The following is a 16,143-nucleotide window of genomic DNA, read 5'->3' as shown; positions in this document are numbered from 1 at the left end:
TTGTTCTCAAAAATGTCTTCCTGCATTAGATCTCTGCCTCCCACAAAAGCAATTTTTTAAAAAAGGCTTTTATTTAAGGGAGAGAGAGTACGCACTTGCACAAGAGCAGGGGCAGAGGGAGCAGGCTTCCCACTGAGCAGGGAGCCGAATGCGGGGCTCAATCCCAGGACCCTGAAATCATGACCTGAGTTGAAGGCAGACGCTTAACTGACTGAGCCACCAGGTGCCTCTCACAAAAGCAATTTTTATCATTCACTTTCCAGGTACATAATGAAGGAGAAAAAGATCAAATAATCTTCCTTTTGAAAGTTAGATCTCTTTTGGGTTTAAAATGAAAGCTTTAGTCATACAGTTTTAGGAAAAGGAATTGAGAACATCAGGAAAGAAAATTTCTCATTAAAAAAAAAAGAGGTATGGTATGTATTATTCCAAGGTTTCTGGGAAAATCATAAATTAAGTATTAGAAATGTATACATGAAATTTCAAAATTATGGTTTTTAGACCAAAAAACCACTTCATCTTATACACGGGTTTAAGAGTAGGTTACATTTAAGCACACAAAAGGAAACTTTACAAAGCTTGACAAAGGAATACTGGAAGATGTGTGCTTTAAGTAATCAAACCCTTTTATAATAACCAATAAATTTATGAGCAATACAAAGTTACCTTGGAACCCATATAAAAACTACATTTAATTTACTGAAGAAAAAGTTATGTCTTATGTGTCTTCAGTGAACAAAATTTTATTCTCTTAACACCAAACTTTGGAAGAGCTTCTCTCAAGCAGCACAATGGACATGCGTTTAAGTGTATATATGTATATTCATGTGGCCATGTTCATCTGTATGAAGTACATATCAGTACTTCACTCCAGTTTATGGCTAAATAATATCCCATTGTATAGGTACCACATTTCATTTATCCACTCATCAGCTGATAACGCTTGGATTGTTCCTACTTTTTGGCTATTATGAATAATGCTATTGTGAACAATCATGTAGTTTTTGTGTGCACATATCATTCATTTCTCTGGTGTATATAACTAAGAGTGAATCTGCTGGGTCATATGGTAACTGTGTTTTGAGATATTCTGTTAGTTTCTGAAAAATCAACAAACATGTTTTTGTTAACCAATCTATAACTTACTGTCTCAGGATGTAGAATTAAAAATCAAGAGTCCATCTCTTACTTGGAAGTAGAGTTTGCTTTAATATAACAATGAATATACTTATGAGGTCCGATTTTACTAAATCACTTATGCCTCTGCCTTTATTGCTTGAAAACTGTTCACCTCTAAAAGTTCTTCAAATAATTTTTCCTTAACAATGAAAGTATTGTTTGGATTTTAAAAATTATTATCTAATTAGAATTTTTTTGTACTCACTAAAGCTTACTACAAAAATTGAATTTTGATATACATGTACTGCGTCCAGAGGAAAAAAGTTAAATTACAAACAGGCAATATTATAACTGGTTTCTTGAATTTAAATATGTTTGTACTCTGGGAAGCTTACCTTAACTCCTGCACTTCCATTAGGCATCTTCTGTAGTTCATAAGGAAGCCTGATCCTTTCCGTTTGCACAATGGGATCATCAAATGATCGCCCATGAAGCTTTTTGAAGCCATGAATTGTATTTCTTACATTCGTGACTATCTGTTGGCAGTAAACATTTTTACTGATATTTAATAAATGCAAAATAAACACTATGCTAATACTTAAGACCACCAAGTCTCTTTATCCTACACATTTGAGTTTAGAATGACACACAATCATTTGTCTAGCTTCCAGCTGAGAGTAAAATTATACAATAAGAAGGTATGCATCTTATCTATTGCCTTCCAAATTCTCTTCCTATCCTAGGAATGTAGACTCAAAATAATGTTTTCAAAAAAGAACAAAAATGTAAAACTTTTCAAGTAATACAGTGAAAATCTATCTACAACTCATCTCTTTGGTTTTCCTCAACCTTTTGCTTTAGTGAATTAATACATTTGAGTTCTCTTCCTTCCACTTTCATTACTGTGTTTTTATTGAAACACTCTTCCATGTTGCCCCCTTTTTTCCTCTTTGTGAAACTTCTCATATAGCGAGAATGAAATTTCTCACTGTTGAGAAATGCTCCTAGGCTAGTAAATTTAAACTCCTTCTGTGTAGCACGATGCAAAGTTAAAGTATCTTAATTTGCAAATGGCTTATATTTTAGCAAAGTAATTTTTTCTTTAACTAGAACATGTAGTTCAAGCGACAGAATAATACTCAGATCCAGTTGCTGCCCTCTTAGTTAAAGCCAAATAGATCTTGCTCTGGAATTACGATATGAAAACTACCGGATGCTTAATTGCCACACTAGTGTCTCTTTAGTTTGCTTTCTTCAGAGACTCTGTTATCTATGATATGCTTAGAAGATCACAAAGAATATGAGATGTAAACTTTAGTGAAGAAGTCATTTTGGCACAAACTCAACATTTGTTTATGTACAATATGAAAGTGTAGGAGAAGATAAACATTTTCATATATATACCAATTAGAAGACAACCTTGATGAAAGTCTTAAGCAAAAATTCCTAGATAAATGAGTCAATTATTCCTATAAAATCAGGAGGCAAAAAAAGCCCCATTAAACAAAGTTATTTTATGAGGAAAAGAAGACCCAGGTACACATTAAAATTTAAGAAGTAATTGTTAAGGGCTTTTGGTTCAGGGAAATAAAGGCTGAGTAAAATGAACCTCTGACAAAGAATGTTAAAAGTAAATGTTCTACTTATAAGCACTTCAGAAGCCTAGAAATATGAATACTTAAACAGACTCCATGTAAAGTAGCCACATTGGGTTACTCTGGAAATTAGTTCTTCCATCTTCCCCACCTTCTTTTACGAAGACATTGTTTCCTTGTTGAAGTGTATATTCTAGATAGGATACCTCATAGAAAAGCAACCACACAGGGGAAAAAGTGGTGTCATATGGTAGCAACACCCTAACTTCACAACTAAAAGACTTTTTAAAAAATAAAAGAAATATTTTGCAATCCCCAAAGCAAAATATATCTATTAAAATACAAAGAGATTTGGGTCTGTCAAATTTCCCTCCTTCTCTTTTCTCACTCTTAACCACGTAAAGTGGGAGCTTAGTTACCAAGATTCCATTATATTCTTCCTGTAAGTCAAAACATCTACATTAACAATTTACCTGGCTCTTAGCTGCATTTCCAATGGCTCGAGTTCTTGATCCCAAAGATATACAGGCCCTAAACAAGGGAAAAACACAAAGTTTGTTCCCATGGTATGTTTATATTGATATGCCATTATACCGCCTCTCCTTATGAAAAAAATGAATTAAATGTATTAACATAATCATGTAAATTCTAAAAATAGGTTAATGAACCAGAATTTTGCATATTTTTGTCTCATAAGTAATGGAACAGTGGTCAGAATGTTAGAATTTTTAGAATAAATGTTGCTAATAGCTGGCAATGCTCTGTTGGGTCCCAAAATTGTTTTTCGAATTCTACTGGTCTATGACCTACTAAAAAAATTAACTATGCTCAGTAAGGCTGGGTTGCATGGATATAAATCCAGGCTCTGAAATCTTGTAGAAATTACCTAACCATTATTTGTCTCAGTTTCCCATCTGGAAGATAGTGCTGATAATAATACCTACTCACAGGTTTGTGTGAGGATTAAATGAGTATGAATATGGGTAAATGCTTTGAACACTATGACTGCTATTTTTTTAATTACTGCATTTGGATGTAATTCTGCTTATAAAAACAAGTGTAGCGCAACATTTTCATCAAAATATCATTTCATGTTATAATTTAAGAAAGTGTTTCCATGATTTTAGTTGTAACTACAGGTACCATTCATTCAACCAATAACTTTATGAGCACTGTGTGTATTCTAGCTGCAATCCCTGTTGTTGGAGAATTTGTAGTCTACAGAAAAAAATCAACATAGGACTATGGACATATGGACCACGAATACTAGAGAAAAAGAATAATCAGTTCTATATGATAAGGCTTAGGAAAAGGAAGTGGTAGAGGTGATTTCTGAATTAACATCTGGAAGAGAAAAAATTTTAATACACATCTGTTTTGTTCAAAAGGACATTCCCAGTATGTAGGTATATATCTATTCTCAATATGATAACCAGAGTGATCCTCTTCAAGACTAAGGTCATGAAATTCCCCTGCTGAAAACCCTCCAATGGTGTCTTGTCTCACAAAGCAAAAGCTTAAGTCTCCCCAACAGCCAATAAAACCCTTTGTGGTCTGGTCCCTGGCTGCTCTACCCTGTAACTTCAAGCTAGACACACTGGTCTCCTTGCTATTTCTAGAATAAGGCAAGCACACTTCTTCCTCAGGGCCTTTGTACATGCTATTCTCTATCTCTGGAACACTTCTAAATATATCCATCCACATGGCTTACACTCTCTCTCACTTTTTTCATGTCTCTGCTCAAATGTCAGTTTATCATCAACACCTTTCTGACTACCTTATATAAACAACATTTTCTCCTCCTTCCCAACATATACATCTCCCACTGTTTACCTAATTTTATTTTCCTGCATAATGTATCACCATCTGATACAATTTATTTACTGACTATATCTCCACACCAGGGCATGAACTCCATGAGGGCAGATAACGTGTGCTCCATTCCCCTGATCTGCACTATCCAATATGGTAGCCACTAGCCACACATGGCTAATAAAATTTAACCATAATAAAAAATTCAGTTCCTCAGCATTATTCACATTTCAAGTGCTCAACAGCCAGCTTTCAAGGGCTTAACAGCCATATGTGGCCAGTGAGTGTAGAGAGAACAGAATATACACAGAACAGAAGAGATATATAGTAGAAAAGAAAGTTCTACTGGACAGTACTGGCCTGGATCATTATCTGGTAATATAGTAAAGGTACTTATTGAATGAATAAATAGATGGCTCCTAAGGTTAATGCTTATTTGGAGAGTAAGAAGAATACAACTTGGCTAGTTTCATTTGACATTTTGATAGCCCTGGGGTCAGATTATACAGGGCCACAAATAACAGGTTATAAACCTGAAATTTATTTCAGTAGGCAAAGGGAACTCATTAAAGGCTTCTGAATAAAGAAGAGAACATTCCATGCTTACACAGAAGATGAACTGAAGAAGAAAGATCCCAGAACAATGCCTTTTTTTTTTTTTTTAAGTAGGCTGCATACCCAGCATGGAGCCCAACATGGGGCCTGAACTCAAAACCTGGAGATCAAGACCTGAGCTGAGATCAAAAGAGTCTGACGCTTAACTGACTGAACCACTCAGGTACCCCCCCAGAACAGTGCTTTTTAAGGGTTGAAAAAGATACTGTTATATTGGGGGCAACAGCATTTTCAGGGATGGCAAGCAGTTAAATTCATTTAGTTAATAGATTTTGGTTGAGTAATTACTTTATGTCTGGCACTCAGTTACTAGAGATATAGTGAGGGGAAAAAAGACATGGTTTTGGCTCTCTTGGAACTTACAGTGATCACACAAATGAAAGTAAACTAGGAGCTACAATAGAGGATATACATCATGCTAGATAAGTAGATAACAGAATTGACCTAGAGGAGGATGATCAGGAAAGGCTGACCCAAGAAAGTGATGAGATTTTAAGGAAGAGTAAATGATGATGGCGGTAGAATTAAAGAAGACTTGGCAGACATCATTTTGACCAGTGTGAACTGAAGGCTAGAAGTCATCAGTAATCTATATCAGGATGCTGGCAGCTGAGGGGGGAGAAGGAATTAAGAGATATTTAGGAGGGACAACTCAAAGGACTTAGTTACAGACTAGATCTTCACTGTCCAATATATGGTAGCCACCAGCCATATGTGATGATGAAGCACATGAAATGTGGCTAGTATGAATTGAGATATATTCATTTTAAGTGTGAAACATACTATGGACTTTGAAAATTTAATACTTAAAAAGGAATATAAAATATCTCACTGATTTTAAAATATAGAAATAAGATTTTGGATATGTTGAGTTAAATATATTAAAATTAATTTCACCTGTTTTTTTTTAATGACTTTTTATTATACTGTGTTAGTCACCATACAGTACATCCCCGGATTCCGATGTAAAGTTCGATGCTTCATTAGTTGCGTATAACACCCAGTGCACCATGCAATACGTGCCCTCCTTACTATCCATCACCAGTCTATCCCAATCCCCCACCCCCCTCCCCTCTGAGGCCCTCAGTTTGTTTCTCATAGTCCATAGTCTCTCATGTTTCATTCCCCCTTCTGATTACCCCCCCTTTCTTTATCCCTTTCTTCCCCTACCGATCATCCTAGTTCTTATGTTCCATAGATGAGAAAAATCATATGATAGTTGTCTCTCTGCTTGACTTATTTCACTTAGCATTATCTCCTCCAGTGCCGTCCATGTTACAGTAAATGTTGAGAACTCATTCTTTCTGATAGCTGAGTAATATTCCATTGTATATATGGACCACAGCTTCTTAATCCATTCATCTGTTGAAGGGCATCTCGGCTCCTTCCACGATTTAGCTATTGTGGACAATGCTGCTATGAACATTGGATTTCACCTGTTTCTTATCTTTTTGTTGTAACTACTAGAACATTTATGCATGTTGCTAACATAGTTTTACTGAACAGTGCTGGAATAGAAAGAGGAAGAGGCAAGTATCACCACTGATGTCTAGGTTTCCCATTTTCATAACGGGGTAGAGTAGTGTCATTAATGAGACACAAAACACTAGGAGGAACAGGTTTGAGGATGGACCATCATAGTGCTAATTTGGACATGCTGAGACTGAGTATGTTTGAGACATCCAAGCAGATCATCTTTTCCAAATAACTCCTTGATTCAACGTAGTCCCTGCCAGAGTAGGTATCTGCATACCTAATATGGTTATCTATGTGGATGGTTGGCATTCCATCTTAAAGTTCATCAGAGAAAATATGGATTTGCCATCTCTTACTTAGCCTATTTTATTATAATCTGTCCTCTCAACTCCATTATTTGGACACACTTAAGAATACTTTTAATTTTTTAATACTAGGCTACCATCACTTGAGTACATAGAAAATCTTATTCTTAGATTGATTCTCAAGAAGTTAACTTCTCTTAGAACACTGGAGCCAAATAATATTGATTCAACTATCAATTAGTAAGTGCTAGATTCTTTGAAACATGCTGCACACAAATATGACTTCCCAGAGAAAGCTAAACAGTTACCATTATTAGATATTCTCTGAAGTTAAAAGTAGGCAACTTTTAAACAACTTAATGTTACAGCTTGGAAATACCCAGTTTCAATACACAGAAAACCCTCCTCACATAGCTAAAAAAGGGCTTCAAACTCCTTCAATTTTCTTTCAAAAACATTCTGGAATACAACCATTACATACATACTTCCTAAGTATTTTCAGAAAAGCCAAAATACCTAGCATCTCTCAAAACTTTTACCTGACTTTACTAACACCAACGGAAATAAACACATTATACCATACTTTAGAGGCGGACAGAAAAGTTTTTATAGAAAGGCTATTCAACAGTTTACCCAAATGTATATTGCATAATCCATTTATATTATACTTTCTATACTTTATTTCAACTGCTATTTAGAAATTCCATCTCATCCCTAAAATCAAACAAAACAAAACAAATGGTTTACAATGCAGCTTAAATCTATAATTTCGAATCTGATACTGCCACCACAGTGGTAATCCCAGATTCTCAGAGAATTCCACAAAATTCTGAACAAAACATCTAAATGTCCTATGTCACTTTTGGTAGAAGAAAGCCACAAAAAATCAAATGACAGGTGTTAATTTAATAAAGCTGTATTTTGGGTCACCTGGGTGGCTCAGTCAGTTAAACATCCAACTCTTGATTTTGGCTCAGGTCATAATCTCAGGGTTGTGACATCAAGCACCATGTTGGCCTCCACCCTCAGTGAAGAGTCTGCTTGAGATTCTCTCTCTCCCTCTACCTCTGATCCTCCTTCCCCCAATGCATGCTATCTCAAATAAATAAATCTTAAAAAAAAAAAAAGCTGTATTTGTATTTTCCCTTAAAACTTAAGATTAATTTTCTTTCTCCCTCATAAAACTTATTTTTATAAGGCCAAGCATGATCAGGCTGGAAAAAACACATACTGTCAAAAGAATATGAGATTTTTCACCTAAGAGGTCAGTACTCTTAAATCTGTTCACTTTGTCAGTCTCTACTAAGGATTCAAAGCCTCTTGATTTTACCACTTTCATTTTTAAAATAACCCTATTTTAAAAACTGTCAGCTTTCCCTTGCCAGTTTCGATAAGATCACAATTACTATCAAGTTATCAAGTACATATTAAGAAAACAATAGCTGAATGAATGATGATATAAAAGGGCAATCAATTGGTTTAAATCAGGAGGTCAGCTCCTGAGATGTCAGAAGCACTCCTTCCACTTCTCACCCCCAGAGTGTCAACCAAAAATGTATCTTCTGATATTGTCAGATGTGTCCTAAGGGGCAACATCTCCAACCGAGAACCACTGCCTTATAGCATCATTTTCCAAATACTGTTCTGTGGAATAGAATTCCTTGGAGGTTCAAATAAGTTGGGGGAAAACGTTCTTTCCTGGGAGTGTTTCAATGCCTATAAACAAATTAATGGATCTGCGAAGTTCTGCAGTAAAGAAAACATATGGTTATTATTTCTCGAGGTTAACTATCTGGGGAAAAAATTGCCCTAGAAGGAAGTGGGGGAGGAATGTTCTCAAAAAGACTTATGGTTGCCATTTGCTTTCTAGCTTGTTACTTAGAAAAATAAGACGACCTTTTTTTTTTTAAGATCTGAGAGGAAGAGAGCGGAAGCATCCGTACATGCACAGAGGGGGGTGGGCAGATAGAGAATCCTCAAGCAGATTACCAACTGAGAGTGGAGTCTGACAAGGGGCTCCATCCCAGGACCCTGAGATCATGACCTGAGCCGAAATCAAGAGTCAGCCACTTAACAGACTAAGCCACCCAGGTGTCCCCAAAAATAAGATTTATTTTAGGCATATATGATTTAGTAATAACAAAAACTTTCCAGTCTTTCAGTATGGACAATGGATAAAACTTTTTAACATATAAAAAATAAAAATTTCTTTTAATCTAAATGCTTTTAATAAATGTGCCTAATTCATAAACAAATTGGTTCACAATTTGAAACTATTAACAGAAATCACACACAGTTGAACCTGAACAATGAGGGAGTTAGGGGTGCTGAATCCCTGCACAGTAGAAAATCCATGTATAATTTTTAACTCCCCACATAACTACTAATAGCCTACTGCTGACCAGAAGCCTTACTAATAAGTTAACACATATATTATATGTATTATACACTGTGTTCTTATATTAAGCTAGAGAAAAAGAAATGTTATTAAGAAAATTTTAACAAAGAGAAAATACATTCACAGTAGTGTATTGTATTTATAAAAAAAAAAAAAAAGTCCACATATAAGTGGACCTGCACAGTTCAAACCCATGTTGTTCAAGGGTCAACTGTACTTAGGTAGACATATTTAAAAAGCTGATTAGTTATATTAAATTAGATATATTTAACTGTTAGATATATTATTTGAAAAGCTGATTATCTTAAATTCCACAGGTCAAATTCCAATAATGCACCATAATTTTAAAGTTCTTTTGATTATGACTGACTAGACAAGGGGTTTACAAGTTACCATTTGCCACCCATTTTTGTAAATAAAGCTTTATCAGAACACAGCTATGCTGATTAATTTGTATTGTAGCGACCACATACGAAAGACTACCATAGCATGTTAAACACCTTAAACTCACAATAGATAGTATGTAATTTGTACTTATCATTCCTTGCCTTCTAGAAACTTTTCAGAATTTCTCATTCCCAAATTCAAGGCAATAACTAAAGATTCATTTTGTTTTATTATAGAAAACATTCATATTAAAAGATTCTATAGTCTTAGCTTTGGCCATGCTAATGTATGAACCATCTGCCTTTCCACTCCACTTAGCACAATTAAAAAAAAAAAAAAAGAAAAGCAAAGGTATTCATTGAATTGTTTTTGTCAGTAGCAAAATAATAATTTGAAATGCCCACTAACAGTAGTGCACCTATCAATGGAATACTGTACAGCCATTTAAATAAACAAGGTAGATTAGGTCAGAATGGCTAAAATCAACAACACAAGAAACAACAGAGGTGTTGGCAAGGATGTGGAAAGGGGAACCCTCTTGCACTGTTGGTGGGAATGCAAACTGGTGCAGCCACTCTGGAAAACAGTATGGAGGTTCCTCAAAAAGTTAAAAATAGAACTACACTATGATCTAGCAGTTGCACTACAAGGTATTTACCCAAAGGAGCTAGAGAGTATTATGCTAAGCAAAATAAGTCAGAGAAAGACAAGTACTGTATGATTTCACTCATATGTGGAATTTAAGAAACAAATAAAAAAGAGAGAGGCAAATCAAGAAACAGATTCTGAACTATAGAGAACTGATGGTTACCAGAGGGGAGGTGGGTGAGATAGGTGATGGGAATTAAGGAGGGCACTTGTGATGAGCACCGGGTGCTGAATGGAAGTGTTGAATCACTAAATTGTACACCTGAAACTAATACTACACTGTGTGTTAACTGAAATTAAAAAACTTAAAAAAAAAATAAAAAATTTTAAAATGAGGTAAATTAGAACTATACACAAGTTTGAGATGTCCACAATATATTAGAAGTGCAAAATACATATCATGTAATCCTACTTTTGTTAAAAAAACAAATAGAAAAAAATCCCAGTTATGTACACATACACTTGCATAAAATTAAAAACATACATATTAAAGTTTACTAGGTGGTTGGGAAGGGCTGGAGATTTACTTTCTCATTTGTATTTAAAATATTTTAAATCAAAGTTAATGTAAGCTCATAATAGGATATACAAAGCCAATTCATATGGTACAAAGAATATCTAAATAAAATTTAAAAGCCTCCCCCCCTCACTTCCCCAACTGCTATCACCATGAAAAGTCCTCCTCCTACTCAACTATAGCCACTACTAACCTCTGGAGTTTGGCATTTCCTATGTATAAAAATGTTTATTTTTAATAACCCAAAGTAAATGATTTCTATGTGTGTGCACTGAAGAGGACATCTCAAAGTAATGTATAAATAATATATTCCCATATTTCCAGATTATTCATACACTGGTAAAGAAACAGGGAAAATGAAGGCAGGGAAACAGGGAAATGAAGACAGAAAACCAGAGAACTGAATACTAGGTCTGATCATACAGAATTCTGATAAAATACACCTAATAAAAATCTCTTGAAACACTTTCACTTAAAAAAAAAATCCATTTTCCTTATTGTAAAATATCTTCATAAAAATTCAAAACATTACAGACTATGTATTAAAGCACACCCTCCATAATTCTACCCATAAGAAATATTCAGTCTGTAGTTTACAGTCTACCACACTGCTTTCCTCCATATACTTATACTAACCTATTTTGTGTTGGTACATATTTTAATGAATTTTTTAAACAAAGTAAGATTTTTTTACATGTTCTTAAATAGCTTAAAAGCACATTAAAACATTTTAAAACAGTTCTTAGAAACTAGTCAAGAACAGATACTACAGCAAAGATGTTTCTCAGCCAGATAATTTGTTTCTTTGATTGTTATACCCTCATTAACATAATATGGATATACCATACTTATGCCAATAGATAATGGAAGGACACTGGGATTCTGGGGTTAAAAGAGGCCTGAAACAATCAGTTTCATTGCTTACAAGTTCTTGGCCAAAACAGTTAAGTTTGCTTTAGGGTTATGAAAAAAGCTAATATTACTGAACTCACAGAACTGATGTAATATGTATGACAATAGAAGCATAACACTTGTCACATAGCAATCACTATTATCAACAAAAGCAGTGTTTTAGCTGATCACATACTTTAGTCTAGTATTGAATGAAGGTTCTTGGCTACAGTTTTTTTTTTTTCCCATGTATGAAACTAATCACTTTGATATAATTTAAGCCTGGGATGGAAATTCCAAACCTCACATCTATGCTTAATCGAACAATACAAACTTATCCAAAAATGTGCATACTAAGTTATTCTAAGAATTTATTTGAAAGAATTATAAGGGTCAAAAATTTAGTTACAAAGATAGTTATTGCAGTATGACTTATAAAATATAAACAATCTCACTGTCCAAAAAGGGATGGATTAAAGAATACATAGAAGTATGTATTACATAGAGGTTACCAAACAGACTATAAATATAAAGTATAATCTATCCTTGAAACACAGAGAAAACCATCTGGAAGTTTTATTTCTGGATGGAGGAATTAAATTTTTACTTTCATCTTTTAATGTGCCTACATCTCTACAATGAACATGTACTGTTTGTGTAACAACTGTTTTAAATAAGAAAGTGTTCTGAGATTAATTTTTTTCCTCTTCAATTTACGCATGTTAATTTCCTTCTCCCTCTTTAATTTATGCATGAGAGAAGAGCTGCTAGTACAAGCCCTTCAACTGTACAGAAGGGGAATCTGAAGAATAGGTTAAATTACTTTTCTTAGTCCCTTAACTGTAGGCCAAAACTTAAGCAATTACCTTTTCCATTAAACTGTCCTTGGTTTATACACTGGACCTTCCCATGTATACACAATCAGGTATGTTAAAGAATGAAACAAATGTTAAAAAGCATAAATGCCAAAACCAACTAAATGGAACATTTCCTTCCTCTTTCCACAAGGTCCTTTTGCAATGTATTTGGAAACACCTATGTCTTATTACCTTGGTATCAGTGACTGGAACAGGGAAAAAAAGTGTTTGAAAGCTTGTTTATCTAGCTCATTAAATACTGTGGTATATTAGAAAATTTACAGGTTCTCTAATTAGGCTTTTTGCAAGATATGTATTCAATAAACGAAGGTCCAAGAATCTGGAAAAGCTGTTTTCACTCAATAATTTAAGCTCCACAGAGTAAATACAGTGTAAGAACAGACTACAGTGAAGTATTAGTTCAGTAACAATAAAAGATCCTGAGGTAAATAACAGTACACAGCCATGAAAAGAAGGGCAGAGTTGCTGATGCAAGCTGAGAATACTTCCACTTTAGCAATTTTCTAGTTTGGATTAGGTTCATTAAACCTAGGTATTTGTGACTCTTACACACAGATCAGAAATATCGTATTTATCTCAGCAATATAGAATTAGCCAATGTACCTAAGAAGAGTAGCAAAGAGACTTCTAGAACATGAAAATGAGCAGCCTAATTTTTAAAGAACTCTCTGTAAGTCTGGCCAGGTTCTTTAAAGAGTCATGGGCTCACTACTAAGACTTTTGAGCTGGAAATGCAGTATCTGTCTTACAGCTCCGGTTTCTGATCTTTTAGGATAAGGCTTTAAGGATTAGAGGAATGTCCATCCTACCGCTCACTCTTTCTCCATGGGCTAAGTCCCTGAAGCCAGAGACTGCCCCCATTAACCTCTACTCTGCTGAAAGAGGACAATGGATTTTACTGGTTCTTTTCTGGCAGCCTGTATCTGTTGTGGCTTAAAACAAGATCTTGCAGACATAAAGTCATGAAACAGTCCACAATTACTGCTTCGGCCTCTCATTGTGCATAAAGGCTGGAAAAAGACATAAAAGGACACAAAACTTGTAACAGTACTATGAAGATTAACTGATCTATGCTCATATTTGAGAATTTAAAAATGCAAAATTTCAACAGAATATGATGTATATATCTAGAAAAAGGTGGTATAAAACCTTCCAGAATATTCTTTGAAAAAAACGAAAGCACAGACTGCTTCAAGTAAGCTACTCTTCAACATCTCCTCAACATATTTTTAAATTATTCATAAAGTTATAGTAATTTTATCATTTAAAGGCTTAGCTTAACACTGATCTTAAAATTAGTCTCATATTTATGAATTATATTTTGGGTCATCTTAAAGTGTCAAATCAAGATGTTTAGTTACTTTTTCACAGAAAGTAAGACATGAACAGTTGGTTTGTTCACAAAATTACCAGTAACAGAGCTGACAACAAAAGGCTAGTTTTTCACATACCTGTCTTAATTATTCTTTGTCTAATTATTCTTTGCCAACAAACTTCGCAGGCCAAAGAAACAATGGAACGTGTGGAAACATGTTTCCGTGACATAATGCCACTCGTAAGTCTTTCATTAACTGTTCATAAACGAATCGCTCCATAATCCTGTTTATACAGGACAGCCGCCTCTGATTCTATAATTCATTCTGTAGAAATTCGCTTTTGATAGGTTCTGGCTGCACCTCTTTCCATTAATGGACATACATTACCAATACAACACAGGAGGCCAACAACTCCCATCCCCGATTCCCTGTTAATGCATCGTTAATATACGCCCCTGGAAACCAGTCCGATTACCTCGAATTTTCAAGGACACTGGGGTAAAACCCCGAACACCTCAACAACTTATAAAAAAAAAAAAAAGTCTTTCTGAGCCAGAACCTGCAACTCATCTGATGTGTGCAGTCTAAGCTTACACTTCTTACTTTTCTGAAAAGCTGTCACGCAGAGAGAGATGGGGGAAAGGAGGAAGGGCAGAATGAAGAATTCTTTAGTCAGCTAATGGGAGATACCCGCCCGCGGCGGATAATCCCACGCAAGCCCTCCTAGAGGTAACCAGACATCTTTTCAGGGATTTGTTCAGGATATCGAGGTGGTTCTGCACCACCCCTCAAAAACTAAAACAGGCCCACTGGGGAACAGAGGCAGGGGTGGTGATGTGGGCGTGAGTGGGTACAGAAAAGAGATGCGCCAACTATTAGAGTGAAGTCCCTTGTCCTTTAAGGAAAAGCAGCTTTGCAGTGCGACGAAGTCCGACTCCCACCTGGGCCCGCCAACCAGCGGTCTCCAGAGACTGCAGTTGATGGACTGCACCTGTCATCACACGGTTCCGCGCGCAGCAGAAGAAACCAGCAGGCAGGACCGACGGAGGATCGGGAGAAAACATTTGTTAGGGTCGGGGTTATGATCAAGCCAAGGCACTTACGGGGTACACCTATCGCTGTACTCATTGGCGATGGTCTCGATGCCGCCACTCCTTGCTACAGCGATGTAGCAGTTGAGAAAGCCGAGGTCAATGCCAACCACAGACATCCCGCCGCCAAATCGTCGGGGTGCTGGTGCTGAAGCCTCCTGTGCGGGAACCGCGTCCTTTTCTGAGCTGTTGCTCCAGGAATTGGGACTCCTACGAGAAGCAAAGGAGAGATAACCCGAAGTCGCTACGCATTAAATCTAGGGCAGCGCGTCCGGGACCAGAGGAGGAGATACAGGCCTCCCGCGCCGCTTGCTCCGCGGCCTCGGTCTCTCTCCACTGCGGTTCGACCGCCTCCAACCGGCGGTTACAGAGGTCTGCGCCTGCGCGCTCGGCCGCCGGGGAGGTGCGCGAGCTGCCGCTCTGCGCCCGAGGCTGCTCCACGCCTCGACTTCGGCCGCTTCCGTCAGTACTCGGGCAACGGCTGCCCGAGAAGCTGAGGGTTCGAGAAAGATCTGGAAAATGGAGGCGGCTGAGCTAGACGAGGGTGGGAGGGAGAAGGCGGAGCGGGGAGGATCAGGGAGGAGAGGACGGAAAGCAAAGGTAGTTTGCTCGCCATCGCGCGGCAGCTCGGAGAACTGCGACTGGGTTAGGTGAGAGGCAGCCGGCCGGCCCCGCGCTTTGCCAACGAGTTTTGAAGCACCCCTTTTGGGTTGTTTGTGGCAACCAGAGGCACGCCTATTACAGCGGCTGGATACTGCCGGGGCTTGCCCGAAGTTGGACGCGCAGGCCGGCACCAGCTGGCCTGCACCACCCCCTCACTCTTTCCCGACGAAGCGCCACCCGCAGCCAGAGTACCCACCCGCCGGCCTCGCCGCCCCGAAGGGCCCATGTGCCGCCAGTCGGAGCGCTCGCAGTTTGGCCGCGCGGTCCTGCCGCCCGCCTGCCGCGCCCGGCTCTGTGAGGTGGCGCCCATTGTGCCGTATGGCGGCAGCCTCGCCTCGCCAGCAGGGGCGCAGTCGCTCCCGGGGAAAGGAGTCCTTTTCATTTCACTCGCTGCAATATCTTGTATGAAAGCCAACTGAACAAATTATAGGG

At 37.3% G+C, this 16,143-nt stretch overlaps 1 protein-coding gene across 1 annotated transcript in view; it reads right to left on the bottom strand.

The window, feature by feature from the left end:
* Positions 1–15,586, bottom strand: part of HSPA4L (heat shock protein family A (Hsp70) member 4 like) — a 46,666-nt gene extending 31,080 nt beyond the window's left edge. The window contains exons 1-3 of the mRNA XM_045799022.2: positions 15,061–15,586; positions 3,188–3,245; positions 1,515–1,655 (exon numbers count right to left, since the gene is read on the bottom strand). Coding sequence (XP_045654978.1) covers positions 1,515–1,655; positions 3,188–3,245; positions 15,061–15,167 — 306 coding nt within the window. The 5' untranslated portion in view covers positions 15,168–15,586. The remainder of the gene's footprint in view (positions 1–1,514; positions 1,656–3,187; positions 3,246–15,060) is intronic.
* Between the last annotated feature and the right edge of the window lie 557 nt (positions 15,587–16,143).

The sequence above is a fragment of the Ursus americanus genome, chromosome 13, assembly GCF_024610735.1.
Source record: "Ursus americanus isolate L20-20 chromosome 13, mUrsAme1.1.p, whole genome shotgun sequence".
Taxonomy (NCBI): domain Eukaryota; kingdom Metazoa; phylum Chordata; class Mammalia; order Carnivora; family Ursidae; genus Ursus; species Ursus americanus.
This window is presented reverse-complemented; position numbering and strand designations above follow the sequence as displayed.